At 35.9% G+C, this 15169-nt stretch overlaps 1 protein-coding gene across 1 annotated transcript in view; it reads left to right on the forward strand.

The window, feature by feature from the left end:
- Positions 1 to 4430: 4430 nt before the first annotated feature.
- The window catches only part of BRWD3 (bromodomain and WD repeat domain containing 3), a 215542-nt gene continuing 204803 nt past the window's right edge, over positions 4431 to 15169 (forward strand). Inside the window, exons 1-4 of the mRNA XM_082715993.1 lie at positions 4431 to 4907; positions 5023 to 5081; positions 5284 to 5313; positions 5724 to 5783. Coding sequence (XP_082572119.1) covers positions 4877 to 4907; positions 5023 to 5081; positions 5284 to 5313; positions 5724 to 5783 — 180 coding nt within the window. The 5' untranslated portion in view covers positions 4431 to 4876. The remainder of the gene's footprint in view (positions 4908 to 5022; positions 5082 to 5283; positions 5314 to 5723; positions 5784 to 15169) is intronic.

The raw sequence follows: 15169 nt of genomic DNA on the forward strand, positions 1-15169 counted from the left end.
AGCTTCAGGAACAAGTAGTTGGGAGAAGTATGAGAAACACTTATGTTCTGTGCTACCCAAGAAGGTAGCCCTTCAACTGAGAACTAGGGGAGAGAAAGCCATATATTTTTAGTTATTCTACTCTGTAGTGGAGTTTCTCCCCAGATAAGTTTGTGTGAGAGGAAGAAGGGAGTGGTTCTTCGTTCAAATATAAACGTTCACTGTTTCTAAAGCTTTAAGTTTTCTTAAATACATGCTTTTTAGATTTTATTTTATGCCATTTTAAGACCATTTCTGGAAATTTTAAATGGTTGTTGATATTTTATAATTTCCACTAGTTTCACTTGAGCTTATCCACAAAGCTCTTCGTGCTGTTATCCTATAAGTAGATTCTATCCATTCACATGTAATGATGTTATTGAATAGTTGAATTTACATCTATCATTTAAAATTTTTTTCTATATGTCTTATGTCTCTTTTGTACTATTCTTTCTTTCTTTGCATTAAGCAAATATGTTCTAGTGGAATTTTTTAAAGTTTTTAAAAAAGATTTTATTTATTTATTTGACACAGAGAGATGACAGGTAGGCAAAGAGGCAGGCAGAGAGAGAGAGGAGGAAACAGGCTCCCCGCTGAGCAGAGAGCCCAATGGGGGGGCTCCATCCCAGGATCCTGGGATCAAGACCTGAGCTGAAGGCAGAGGCTTTAACCCACTGAGCCACCCAGGTGCCCCTTTTTTCACTATTTTTAATGTTACTTTCTTAGTGGTCCTAGGGCTTAGCATATATCTCTTAGCGAATATAGTTCACTTTTATACTTTGTTCCCTTGAGATATACAAATGTTAATCCTGTAAAGTTCTATTCCCTCCTCCTTTTTTCCCTATTTTTGTTATGCATATATTATGTTTAATATGTTAAAATATATTAGCTATCATAATGTATGTGATATATTTAAAAATCTAAGAATACATTACTTATTATGTTGTATACATTTTAAGAAAATGAGATAAGAAAATAGAACTGTTTATTTACAAGGTTTATTATATTAATTTTCTAATTTACCATTTCTGTCTTTCCATCTCAGGATTCCCTACCTTTTAACTTTCTTTTTTTTGCCATACTAGGGATATTTGTAATTTTCAACCTTGGTCTTCCATTAACATTATTTCTAAGGAGACAGAATGAAATAAATAACGTTGTGGGTTTAATTATGTCCCTTCCAAAATATATGTCCATTTCCCTATCCCCAGTATGTGTGAATATAACTTCATTGGAAAATAGTGTCTTTGCACATGTAAATCATTCAGGTTCTTGAGGTGATATTATTCTGAATTCAGGGTGGACTTGAAATACAATGACTGGTGTTTTTATAAGAAAGAAGAGAGGGAATTTTAGCATAGGGACACACAGGAAGACCATATGAAGCTGGAGTCAGAGACTGGAGTTATGCTGCCACAAGCGAGGAAATGCCAGGTGCCACCAGAAGCTGGAAAAGGCAAAGAAGGATTCTCTACCAGAGATTTTGGAGGGAGTGTCTCCTTGGTGATACTTTGATCTTAGATTTCTGGACTCTAGAACTATGACAGAACAGATTTCTTTAGTTTTGAGTCACCCTGTTTGTGGTAGTTAGTTATGGCAGTCCTAAAAAACTAATACACCCATTCAGGAAAACATTTCAGATTTTTTTTCTTTGTAAATGCATGTTTCCTTTCATTTATAAAAATTTCCTTCCACTTATGGTTATGCTTTTGGGCACAGGGTTAATACTGGTGACTTTAATAGCAACAAAGTAATTCAAAGCATTTGGCTTATCACAAACAACAAATTAAAACTTATGCTACCATGCACATTTAAATAACTTTCCTTTTGTCAATGTAGTCATTACAGTAAAGAGCAAAGCAAGGAAATTGTGCCAGTTTACTGATTTGCTGCTTATCATCTCAATTCTCCCCTCTTGACTGCTCTCTGAAAATGGATCTGGGCCATTTATTTATTTATTTAAAGATTTTATTTATTTGACAGAGAAATAGAGTGCAAGCACACAAGCAGGGGAACAGCAGGCAGAGGTAGAGGGAGAAGCAGGCTCCTTGCTGTGCCGGTAGCTCCAAAGGGTTAGATTCCAGGACCCTGGGATCATGACCTAAGCTGAAGGCAGACGATTAACTGCCAGAGCCACCCAGCCCCCCTGATCTGGAACATTTAAATATTTTTCCTTTTGTCAGCCTGAATTGAAGCTTTGTCAGTAGATGGAGCTGGAAATACAGTGTAGGAATAAAGGGTTTTGCTTCTTGCTTCTGGCATTTTTACTGGGTAGGCTGCTCCCCCACCTTTGGCATCCTTCTTCTAAGTACCTTTGTAGTAAAGTCATTCTGGTGATACATTTCGCCATGAACACATTTCTCAGGCACCCTAGAAGACTGATACCAGGGCAGAGTTCCAGTGACTTCCAGAGGTTGTAGTTTCAGCAAGTTCTACCCACAAGGTACTATAGCATCTTTCCTGACATTTAATATGTCTTGTCTGGCTTTATTCTTTCCAACCAAGTCTGGATCTTAGCCCTAAGGGGGGCGTAGGGGCTGAAGGTACTCTATCTCAATTCTAGAGGTAGTGGCTACTTTATCTACTATTATATTATATATCTGCTATTCTTATATTTGTTAGAGTTCTCATTACTCCTTACAAGGTAATCCCTTATTACTCTAATCTCCTGTTATTGTTAATAATTTTGTATCTTAAACTCTCTTAAAAGGCACATAGTAATTCATAGTAATTTTCCCTGATTGCATCCAGACTAATACTGAGGTAACCAATGGAATAACAACGTCCCATAAACCTTGAAATATGATATGAATATATTCACATGATTATATAGCAAGCCTTTCCTGTGAAGTGGGCACAGCAAGTGCTATCCTATTTTACAGAGGAGGAACAAGGTTCACAGAATACAAGTAAGTTTTCCAAAGTCATATAGTCATTTTTATGATCTGTAAAATGGGGAGAACAATAAAACCTACCTCCTAGGATAACTATAAAGATTAAATGAGGTGAAGGATATTAGGTGCTTAGTGCATGGTTGTGGCTTGATAAAACTTAACTGTTATATATATATATATTATACTTGATTTGTAAACAAATTTTCCATCTCACGTCTTGCTAAACTATTTGCAATGAGTTGTCTAGGGCTTATATATTTTTTTAGTATCTTTTTTTTCTTTTTCGGTTAATGGCGTTTTTCAAGTACTATAGTGTAATCACCAAAGATAGAACTATCATATCATAACTACCCCGTGCGGTTCTTTCTTTCTAATGGGAAATCGAGCCAGAGTGAGAGCTAAACATCCTAGGCTAAGACTGTATTGGCGTAATACAATTCTAGACGAACTGTGATCAATGGCTAAACTCGTAGTGAGGAAACCAAATTCCCAAGAATCCATCCCTAAACTTTAAAGGTAAACCTTCAAATTTGATTATTTTAATGAACGTAAATAGTACATGCAGCTTAAACATAATCTCTGGTTTCATCGGGTTCAGTTTCTTTTACTTTTTTTGGTCAAGGCTGGAGGTGGGAACAAAATATTAAGGAAAAATAGAAAAGGAGAATCAGTTCATTGCATATGTATCGATTCTACAAATCCTTTAATTACTTAGGATTTTAGTAACCAAATGCTGAAAGTCAGTACTGTACCAAAAATTTAGGATTCTATGCATTAAAAAACATTGTCCCAAAGGTTGCATACAGATTTGTAATAATACATAAGACCACCTTGCGTATACATACGTAATAAAAAACACAAATCCATCGTTAATATAAAATACTTTGGCAGTACTTTAAGATAAACGGGAAATTATCCTACGGGAATGAGACAGGTATGGCACGTGTTAAACTTTCAGGAGGGGAAGAAATAAAATGCTTCATATCTGACAGCATATTCCCCCCACAATATCAGATTTTAGAACTTTATTGTCTTTTTAACAATATGGGCCCTGCACTTTGGACTGGTAAGTAGAACATTTTCATCTGGCACAAAAAACATTTTCAAGTGACGCCCATATAGGGTCTCCTTTTTCTCCTTCAATCACAAGATCCTTCAGGGGCTGTTCCTCATTTTGGAGAGGCAACACAACAAATCAACCCCCCTCCCCCAAAATAACAACAAAGCCTCTTCGGTGACCGGAGGAAAAATTAGAAATTGGCTGAATCAAGTCAGCTCCTCACAAGTTCCTTCCATCAGCGGGAGAAGGAAAAGTCCTCAACAGGAAAGAGACTGACCGCCCTCACAGGAAAGAAAACACACTCGAGTGCTCTCGGAAAAGAACGCCACCACGGAGTTCTAAGGCGTCGGCCAGAGCGTAGGCCGTCAGTTAGCACCTCCCCCTGCTTCCGGGAGCAGTAGCTAGGCAACCGCCGGCCTCAGGAAGAGCGGAGGCCATTCGGTTGTGTTAGTGCCCCTAGCGGCGAACAGCGAGAGCTGCAGGCTCTTCTCACAGTTTTTACCCTCCCCTCTCTCCACCCCCTTTGCCCCGTCCCTCCTCCCCACCCCCAACCCCTCACCCCCCCCACCCCCACCCCGCCGCTTCGGCTCCTCCCCTCTCTTCTCTCGGGCTCGCTAGCTCGCGCTCGCTCGCGCTCTCTCTCTCTCTCTCTCTCTCTCTCTCCCTCCCTCTCCCTCTCCCTCTCCTTCCTCTCCGCCTCCTCGCTCTAGGGCTAGAATATCTATGGGTCGAAACGTGATGCGATGAATCCGAGAGAGACCAGAGAGACGGAAACTAGGACGAGGAGTGGGGCGGAAGCGGTGGTACTCCTGGGCATGGGGGCTTCACCACAATAGAGGCAGCGCCCCCACCCGCCCCCGCTATCTCCTCCGGAGTGGAGCCCCCAAACCCCCTAGGGAAAAGGATGGCGGCGGCACCTACCCAGATCGAAGCCGGTGGGTAACTGTCTGGGGGCTAAGGAGATGGGAGCTTAGCGCGACGGCTGTCAGTTTCTTTTGAAAAAGCTTGTTTTTCTTTACCTTCTCTCAGCCTTTTTCCCCTCTTCCACAGAGCTGTATTACCTGATCGCTAGATTCTTGCAGTCCGGACCCTGCAACAAATCCGCCCAGGTGAGAGGGAGAAGGAGATCTGGGAGTCATAGGGAATGGTCCCAATGGGGAAATCGAGGCATTGGGTGGACGATTTCACTGAGGGTGAGGGAAAGGCCGGCCTTGACTAGACCTGCCATCAGCGGCTGGGTTCGAAGTGGGGAGGGAGGAATGTGTTGATGGCCCGAGCTGCTCCTCATACTCGTGTTTCCCTTTTGCTCAGGTGCTAGTGCAGGAGCTCGAAGAGCATCAGGTACGGAGCCCCTTCGGGAAGACGTGGGGAGGGCTGGGGTGAGACTGGAGAAAGGGGAGGGCAAGTCAGGGGCGGAGGACAGGGGCTGGGAGGGAAGCTTGGATCTGGGCACTCATAACTGTTGTCACTGGAGTGAACCAGCTTATTCCCTCAAAAGAGGCGGATATCGCCGGGGTCTTAACTCGCCCCCTCTTTATGACCAAGGGAGGCGGTTTTTCAGGATTTCCTCCCCCTCGACCTCCTCCTTCCTACACTGGACTAGCTTCGAGGCGACAGCTATTAGACCTAGAGAAATACAGACGCCAGAGGGTCGGGGACCAGGACCCGGGTTGGGTCGGTTTCATTGGAAGCCCAGGCATGGCCTATATGGTTTGCCCCCCCCCCCCTCCTTTCTTTTCTCCCGCCCCCAGTTGATTCCGCGCCGCTTAGACTGGGAGGGAAAAGAGCACCGAAGAAGCTTCGAGGATCTGGTGAGTAAAGTTTTCATTTCAACTTAATTCAACTCTTTTTCCACTCCCTCCCCACCTTGTTCCTCCGGCCCATTCCCGATCCCTTAGCATACATGGTTCTAGAGCTCTGTGCTGGGCCGAAGAACGACTGCCCCTTCCCCCCTCCCTGCCAGTCGGAGAAAGGGTACCTTGCCTTCCCCCCGGCCTCTCCTGTTTCCACTGGGAAACTTTGATGATGTTAGTTAGTTATCAGAGATACCGTTTTGTGGATTATGAATATGTTACAAACATTGAGAAAGGCCCATTGTAGGGGAAAAAGGGAGAAACCTGGGGGTTATCTTGGGGCACGTACCAAGGACTGACGTCGGCCAATGACAGCGTTGGTAACAGCCCAGAGTTCCGGATTAGTGGAAGAAAACTGGTTTCTGGTTGGTCCTGGCTTGAAATACGGGAACTGAGGCCAGGCTTAGTCTTTGGTGGGGTTGGGGGGGGGTGGATTACGGGGGAGGAGGTTTAGGAGGGGAGTTAACCGACCCTGGATTGGGCAACACGACACAATTAAAAATAATAGGAAGCATCAAGCGAATTCCAAAATTTGCGGGGTTTAGGTAATCGGCTACCGAATGAAAAGCGTAATTACTGTGTGTATCACATTTTAGAAAATAGCTCATTAAATCATTAGATCGCATTCCTGAAGATATATTTATTTTTACTGCATAACAACCACGGATTATGACCTTTTTGAGAATTGATGAAACACGATTTGGAGTTTAGAAAAGACAACAATGGTTATATTTTAAAATATGCTTCAGTAAAGACCAAAGGCATTGGGTTGACTGTGTTGTTTATCCTGCAAATATAATTCATAGTGTCCATGCACTTCTCTTCAGCACTGATACACACAAAAAGGTGTTGTTATTTTTTTTATTTTGGGGAAGATGGCCTCTTGCATTAGCCTCTGGTACAGTGAATTGGAAGGAAGTGAAAGGAGAAAGGGATGATGTTGCTAAAATCTAAATTCAGCTATATTCCCTTCAAATAAGATCCAAATGCAGGAAAATCAAAGTTAAAGAAAGTTGGGGTATGGTAGACTCTAAATATAAATAAAATGATTTAAGAACAATATCTAAACCGATTTAGTGTTTATTTGACAATTTTTATATTAAGTTACAGTAATGAGGCCTGCTAATAATTATTACTAAATAATAATTTTAGTTTGCTGACTAAATATTGAATTTTTTGTAAATCACAGAATGGTGTAATAATTGATTACAATTAATTATTCAATTAATGAATAAACTCCACCATCTATACTATTAATGGTAAAAAATTCTAGGTGGATAAAAATTATTTTGGAAAAACTGCATGTATTAATCAGTGTATTTAATTTGTAGTCAGACTTTTGTTGGACTGAAGTCCTGCCAAAAAGGGCCAAAACAGTGCCTACTAATATCTGTTTAAACACTTTATAACTAATGTGGTTTTGAAAATAGAGTTTTATACTGAGATGTGTCGAAGATGTTTTCATTTACATTTGTCTCTAAAGATACCATTTTAAGCAAATAACAAAATGAAACTTTAAAGAAAAAGCTTTTTTAAAACAAGGAAAAGCTTTTTAAAAATTACTTGACAGTGATAAAAATCAAATGGACATCAAAATAATTAAAAACAGTCTATTAGCCACAAAGACACATAAAAACAACCCCCCCCCACAAAATCCAGTTTGCTAGACTTCCTTTCCTTATATTTAGAGGCATATTTTTACATAATGGTAATCAATGTTAATTAATGTCCATTTTAAACTCTGTATTTTCTTAACACTTTCACATGCAATTATCTTTTTTGAATAGACATTGTCATTTAAATGGTAGAAAATTCAGTTACTTTTAGGTTGGCTATGATTTGAACTCAACATTCAGTTGAACATTTAGGTTATTTCCAGTTTTTCATTAATATCTTTGCATAATTAAGTAGTCTTTCTTCTTCTTTTTTTTTTTTTTTTTGAGCTATATTTCTAAAGCGTAGTTATCAGGTCAAAGGGTCTCATGGGTTTTGTAACTTTTCTTATATATTACTGCTTATATGTGTATTTATGTATATATATAAATTGTTTTCCAGAAGATAGTACTAATTTATGATGTTACCATCTAGGTACTTAGAGTGAGTTTTTAAATACTTTTTCAATCTTTTGGTGGCTTTAATAGGTGAAATAGCTGCTGGTTGATTTAATTAGCTCTTTTTTTCATGATTAGTGAAGCTTAAATTTTAACCAGTTATTTTTTTAATTGTTGTTAATCCATTTGTATATCCCTACATATACCTGATTTTCACATTTATCTTTTAAATTTATTGTTTTTTATATTTCCTTACACATTTTTATTTTTATATACACAAAATTCCATCTATTGTTTGAACATTGTCTATAGTTTAGATAGTGCATCTTTTTTGTTTTTCATTTAATTTTCATATTGTACAGAGGTTTTTATCTTTCTGGGATCCAGTGTTTCTAGGAATATTTTACTTTGGTAATATGGTCTTATTTTAAGTCAAATATCTGTTCTCTACTTACAGGTTTCTTTTTAAGGGAAAATGGGCTAGGGCTAAGTGAGATTTTGAACCGAAAAAAAGAAGTATAGTGGTTGAGAACAGAATGTGCTGTGTTAGATTGATTGCTAGATAGATACAACAGTTGTATAGTTGCTTAAAATTATTTCACATATGACCTTTGATTTTGTGTGGCTTCATTGTGGGAGAGATGGGTTTTTTTCCTTAGTGTATGTATTTTTTAAAATGCTGTTAGACAATGGATTTATACAATGTGATCTTTGATTTAGCTACATGTTTCAGGTTGAAGTTTAGGGCAAGTATTAGTAATTAGTAAAACCTTATGTGTACTTACAGTATTTATAAGTAGTATAATCCTGTATGTTAAATTATATAACAGTACTTCAAATTGAAGGTATACTAGGGTATAAAAAAGAATGCAGATGTATGATGAAGAGGTGAAGGATTATAAACAAGGATATCAAAAATGGGTATCAGCATTTTGATATCCTTGTTTATAATCCTGTACCTCTTCATGTATGCTACATCTATGAAACAGAACTCCTCTGCCTTTCTGTCTGTGTGTGTACTTTCACTTAAATTGTATATGTTGCTTAACTTGGTTTATCCAGAAAAATAGTAAGATAATAAGTTGGATTTCTTCAGTACTTCATTACTGTTACTATTATGCATTCTAGAAATCCCTGTTTTTTCTTACTGAAATCAGATTTAGTGTTTTACTTATAATTTGGAACAAAAGGCAGCAGGTATTTTGTTAAAGCTACTAGCCAGCAAGTATTGACATATTCAGATCTGAAGTGCCTTTTGAAATATGAGCCTGTAAATGAAATGTTTGTCAGTTTTTGTTAAACTGTAAGGGTTTTGAATATGGCATTCAAAATAAAACATGCTAAATTAACTTTCAGAATTTTAAGTAATGATACAGGGAGAAATTTGAAGTCATGGTGAGTGTTTTTGAAATTTGGTCTGGACATTTTTCATTTCTCCTTGACTCTTATTTACAACATAATAGTATTAGATTTGCTTCTTACAATTCATCTTATGGTAGATAATTTAAATAATTACAGATGTCTGTTCATTTATGGTGACCCTGTTGAATTGTTGGCTGTTTTATTGCTTCCTCCTTGGAGCTTTATTGGGAACTACAAACATAATAATGAGGGGTATGTGTGTACGTATGTGTTTAAATGAAGTTTTTGTTAACATAAATTTTACATATTGAAATTGTGACTTGGAAACTTCTGTTTTTAAAGACATGTTTTAATATTTTTTAATCATTTTTTTAAAGATTTTTTTTATTTATTTGACAGAGATCACAAGTAGGCAGAGAGGCAGGCAGAGAGAGAGGAAGGGAAGCAGGCTCCCTGCTGAGCAGAGAGCCCGATGGGGGATGTGGGGCTCCATCCCAGGACCCTGAGATCATGACCCGAGCCAAAGGCAGAGGCTTAAACCACTGAGCCACCCAGGCGCGCCTTTTTTAATCATTTTAAGGGGACTTGTATCATAAGACTGAACCAAAGTCATAATTACCTTTAGGTATGTTATATATTTTCACATTTATTCAGCATTTTTTGTGTATAGAATTGAAAGCCCTAATTAGTGCTTTCATTTAGGGTGACATAGATTGTATTTCCTTCATTTTATATTCAAAAGACTTGAAGCAGTTCTTATGCTACTGAAAAGTTTATAAAGATTATATGTTCACTACTATCATTAAAAAATGTATACATCTATGATAATATATGTCATTATAAGAACTTGCATCTGCATGTAATATATGCAAGTCTAAAAGTGCTTTCACATTATCTCATTTGATGCTCACCAAGTACTTTAAAATACTGTATTTGAATTCCAGATATACCTGTATTTTTTTCCTTACCTTACCTAGCTCTTGTTCTCTAATTACTAGTAATAGTTTAAATTGTCTATTAGAACAGTAGAATGAATGTAGAACATCCCAACAGTTGTTTAGTGCTGGCAGCATAGTTTTTGTATCTCTAAGTGTGGAAGTAATTTAAGTGTGTCTGATTTATTAACTGCTGTGTGGCTACACAGTCATAGTTAGGAAGAACAGAATGCATCATGGGAAACCAAAAGTTATGTGCTGCTCAGCCCCAGTGTGGATATAATGCTAACTGATAGGTCTTATGGTAGAGAGCAATCAATGTCTGGAAACTAGTATTCCTCACTTTTGATTTGTTTGAGCCACATGTACAGTTTTGCTTTCTATAATACTTTGGTTTTAGTTATTTGTCTGGATTGATAATTGTCTTTTTTTTCACACTGGCTCTAAGAACATACTTTCAATGATTAAAAACCTTTTGGAGATTTATCATTAGTTCTAGGAAACTGGTATCTATCTCAATACAAATGAGATGGCATTAAGAAAGTGAAGAGAGCTGCTATTTGGGAATAAGAATTTGGATTGGGTGAATGTTCCTTAAAAAATTTTGTTCTGAGAGATTAAGAGTCACTTATGGTTTGTCTCCCTCCCAATTCCATCTTGTTTCATTGATTCTTCTTCTACCCACTTAAAAAAAAAAATTTGTTCTGAAAGCACCTTTGTCAATTTGGATATTAGTTTATTTTTGTTCTTGGTTTACTGATGTTGATTACTGATTGATTGATTGATAAACAGGTTTTTATTTTGTTTTGTTTTTTGGTAAAGAGCAAAAAAGTAATTTCAAGTCAATTTAGTGTTTGGGTCAAATTTCAGAGATGCTCTTGTTTGACATTTTTCATAAAGGATTTTGTGAATAGTAGAAAAGACCATAACATTTAGTTGGGAAGATAGTATTGTTGAGTGACCCTGGGCAAGTTACTTAACCTCTTAGGGATTAAGTTTTCTCATTTATAAAATAAACTCCCCTATCCATTTTACAAGGTTGTTGTGTGAAACAAGTTAAATAGAAAGAACACCTTTTGTTAATTGAAAATGCAGTGCAAATGATTGTTTACTGCATTTGAAAAATAGGACATAGAGGTTGAGTGGGAAATGGATATCTAAAGAACTATGAAAAAAAAAAAAGAAAAAAAAATAAAGAACTATGACCCCAGAATTTATATGTTCATAGTTACCTATATCACAACCTCATTTTCTTAATATTTTTATAAAGTGAGGAGTATATAAAACAGTACCATTGATGGGAAAAAGTATTTAAAAAAGTGTTAGAATTGAGTCGGTGTGAGTGCTTTGAAGTGTATCTGTATTAACTCAAGCAAAAAATGATTGTTATGTCAAAATATATTTAGTGTTATTTGCATTTTTATTAATTAGAGAAAGGTAACTTAGTATGATACCGGTGTAGTATTCTCTGTTTTTTTAAGAAGTGGGAGATAGGTCTTTCTGATGTCTTGTTGCAGGGATCCTCAACACTTCTGATTGATCTTTTCTAATCCTGAACTTATTTTCTGTACATTATTTATAAGTAATTTCTTATATTTTAAATTACCTTGTTGAAGATGTTTTCTCATGCTCTTTAATATCTACTGTAGTACTTTATAATAATCTGGCCCTCAGTTGTTTTTTTTTTGTGTAATTTTCTTAACTTTTGTTAGGAGCATTTCATATATATTTCAATATATATGAAAATATATATTTCAATATATATTTCTTAGGCTTATTTAATATGCTAGTTGGAACCAAGTTCATTTATTGGACCTTTCTCTACCGAGAAACTTCCAGAATGTGGGTGGATCCCTTGTCCTTATCTTGATACTGTTTGTCCTCAAGGTTATAGTCTTTTTGGTGTTTGCTTATGATATCATAACCCAGAGAATATTTGAGCTGAAGTGGGTTGCTCTTGGCTCTCTCATTCCTGAGAAAATCCTAAAACTCATAGAAAAAGAAATGCTATGAATAATGATAAACATTTTCAAAGAAAAGTGATAGGAAGTCTTAACACTTTGTAGCCCATGTGCAAACCAGTATATTGCTGTAGTGGAAAAAATTTTTATTATTTATTATTATTTTATTATTTATTATTATGTTTTATTTCCCATTCTGCCTAGTTTTTCCCTTTCTTCCTTCAAATTCAGCAAACATTAAAACTCAACACTTTATGGTATAATATTGGATTATTGTGGACATTTATATACTGAAAAGTATCAGGAAGAAAATAAACAATTAGTTTTTTGTGTTTTCTTCTAGTCTTACTTTTTTGTACCTGTATTTTTTCACATCAGAATCAGATGATACTCTGTGAGTTTTTTACTTTTTTTAACTCAACATGGAGGAGAATCTTAAACATTGGGGGATATTATGTGTTAGTAACTGTGCAAAAGTACGTTTACTGGGTAGAGTTACCTTTCTATTTGTATGGAATGCCTTCCCTTCCTTTTGTCTGTCCCTTGAATTTTCTCTTAGTCTTCAAGTGTGAGATTAGACATGAACCCTTTAGGCTGAAGGAGGTACTGTATTTCTTTGCTTCTCTTAGCTCTTTGTACTCCCTCTAGGTACTTATACTTTGATTTGTTTTATTCATTTTATTTATTTGTTTGTTTATTTGTTATTTATTTATTTTTATTTATTTATTTGTTTGTTTTATTTATTTGTTTGTTTTATTTACTAGTTTGTTTCCTCTACTAGGACTGTGGGTTTCCTTGGGGCAGCAGTTTGTCTTCCCATTTCATCTCTATATGTTAAATGTTTGGATGAATGAATGCAAGAGTGAATGATTCTATTTTTGTTTTACAAAACATATGAGGTAGTAATCATTACTCCCTGTTTTACAGATGCAGAAGCTTAGGCTCTCAGACTGAGTAGCTTTGCAGGTCACAGAAGTAGGAACTGAGGATGGTAGAGAAATTAAAATCTTAAGTCCTCTCTACTGTGTCACACTGCCAGAAGGAGTAATAGCTAGTAGATTTTAGAACCTGAAAAATCCAGGCTTCCAGACTTCAAAGTATCATGCATATTTTTATATTATACTTATATTGATGTATTTAAAACCTTGCTGTATTTTTCAAAATCTATTTTGTTTTCCATAAATATAAAAAAGAATCACGTGTCTTAATTTTTTATATGTGCTTCTCCCCTTACTCTGCCCACACCAAAAAAATTGAAATCTCAGATAAAATGTTATGATTTCACTTCTTGTATGGGTCCAGTTTGATTCTTCATTTACCTGTGTAGTCATGATCTTAGAAAACAAAACACAGAAACAATTATCTCTTTTATTTGTTTTTTGGAGTTACTTATCCTGTAATTTCTAAAAGCCAAGGTAGAAATGTCATTATTGCTATCTGAAACTTAGTATTTCAAATGTAGTACTTGGTATGGGCCTGGCACCCTGAAGTTAGGTACCTTTTGCATTTTTTTCAGTTCTTAGCTGGGTTCCTTTTAACTAATTATGATGAGTAGGATCATTTCTGTGAACACTCTGGTCTTCTCACTTGTCATAATTCTGAAGTTTAGTAATTCAGTTGTTAAGTTTGCTGTTTAGGTCAACCAGTCTTCCTATCAAGAAGGTTTATAATCTAGGCTTCATTTAATTTCTTTCAGTTTATTTGAATTTATGGTTTTATTTTTTTTGCAGTCTTTGTGTTAGTTATCTTCATAAATTTCCAGTTGCCTTAATAAGACACTAAGTAATAGGAAGAGCTGTGGACAGGGAAACCCAGATTTCTGTACATTCATTGTGACCACTGGACTTTACTTCTCTGGATGTTTTTCCTATTGTAAGATGTGAAGTTAGGCTAATTGTGTATAAGGATCCTTCTAAATCAAACATTCTGTAATTTAACTCCTTGGAGCTGTTCTACAGAATAATATAGAAGTTTGTATTATACTTTTGAACTTTGTTTTTGGAGAATGCTTTTCTTCTGCACATATCAAAGTGCTTGTTGTGTTACTTGGCCATTATATTCCAGAGAGAAAGATCACTGAAACTAGAAGATTTGAGCTTTAATTGAAAAGAGTGGCTTATAATATTATGTTATGAATTTCATAGAATATTTTAATATATACTTTTAATATTACATTTTATTATATATTATATTCATACATAATTCCAATGTAGAATTTTTTTAAAGACTTATGTAATTACTGAGGGTATATAGAAGTTCTTAAGCCAAAAACGATTGTGTTTAAAAAATTTCAACTTTATTCAAAGCAAATGGATTGAAATAAATGTTGACTACCACTTACAAGTCCTGAAATTTGATTTAGAAAAAAACTACTATTGCAAGAACTGAGCTGATATAGTCTGGAAGCCTGTTGATATTGTTTGAAGGAGACTCTAGCATGTTCAACTCAAATGTATTGTTATTGCTATTGTATTGATAGAATATGCTTATCTACTACTGCTTTGTAGTCAAATTTTTACTGATTTTGGAAGAACGGACTTTTTGAATGGAACCATTTAGAAATAAAGGAATTTCCAATTGTATAGGGTGGAATTCAAACGTGTAAAATTTATTTAATGGCTTATAATAAAAATCTCAAGGGGGAGAATTTGGGTGTAGATAACCCTTGTTTTGGTTGCTTAATTAATGATTCTATATTTTAAAATGTATTACTGACGAATTGATACAAAGATTTATGTAATTCACTGAAACTCAAACATCATTGTTTCTACACAATGAAGTGACCAGGAAAGTTAAGTTGTCTGTTTAGGATATAGTTCTGACGGATTTTCTGTAAGGAGGTGATTTAAAAAATTCATATTAGAGAATTATTTTCTGGATTACATATGACTAGATATATTGCAATTTCTAGGCAGGTGAATAACTCTTGAAATGGTAACAGGATGAAAAAAAGAAAATTGATCAGAAAGAAAATGCCAGTTAAGGAGGCATTTTCACTTGTAATGAGTACTGGTTATTTGTAATGAGCACTGGGT

The sequence above is a fragment of the Mustela nivalis genome (genome assembly GCF_964662115.1).
Source record: "Mustela nivalis genome assembly, chromosome: X".
Taxonomy (NCBI): Eukaryota; Metazoa; Chordata; class Mammalia; order Carnivora; family Mustelidae; genus Mustela; species Mustela nivalis.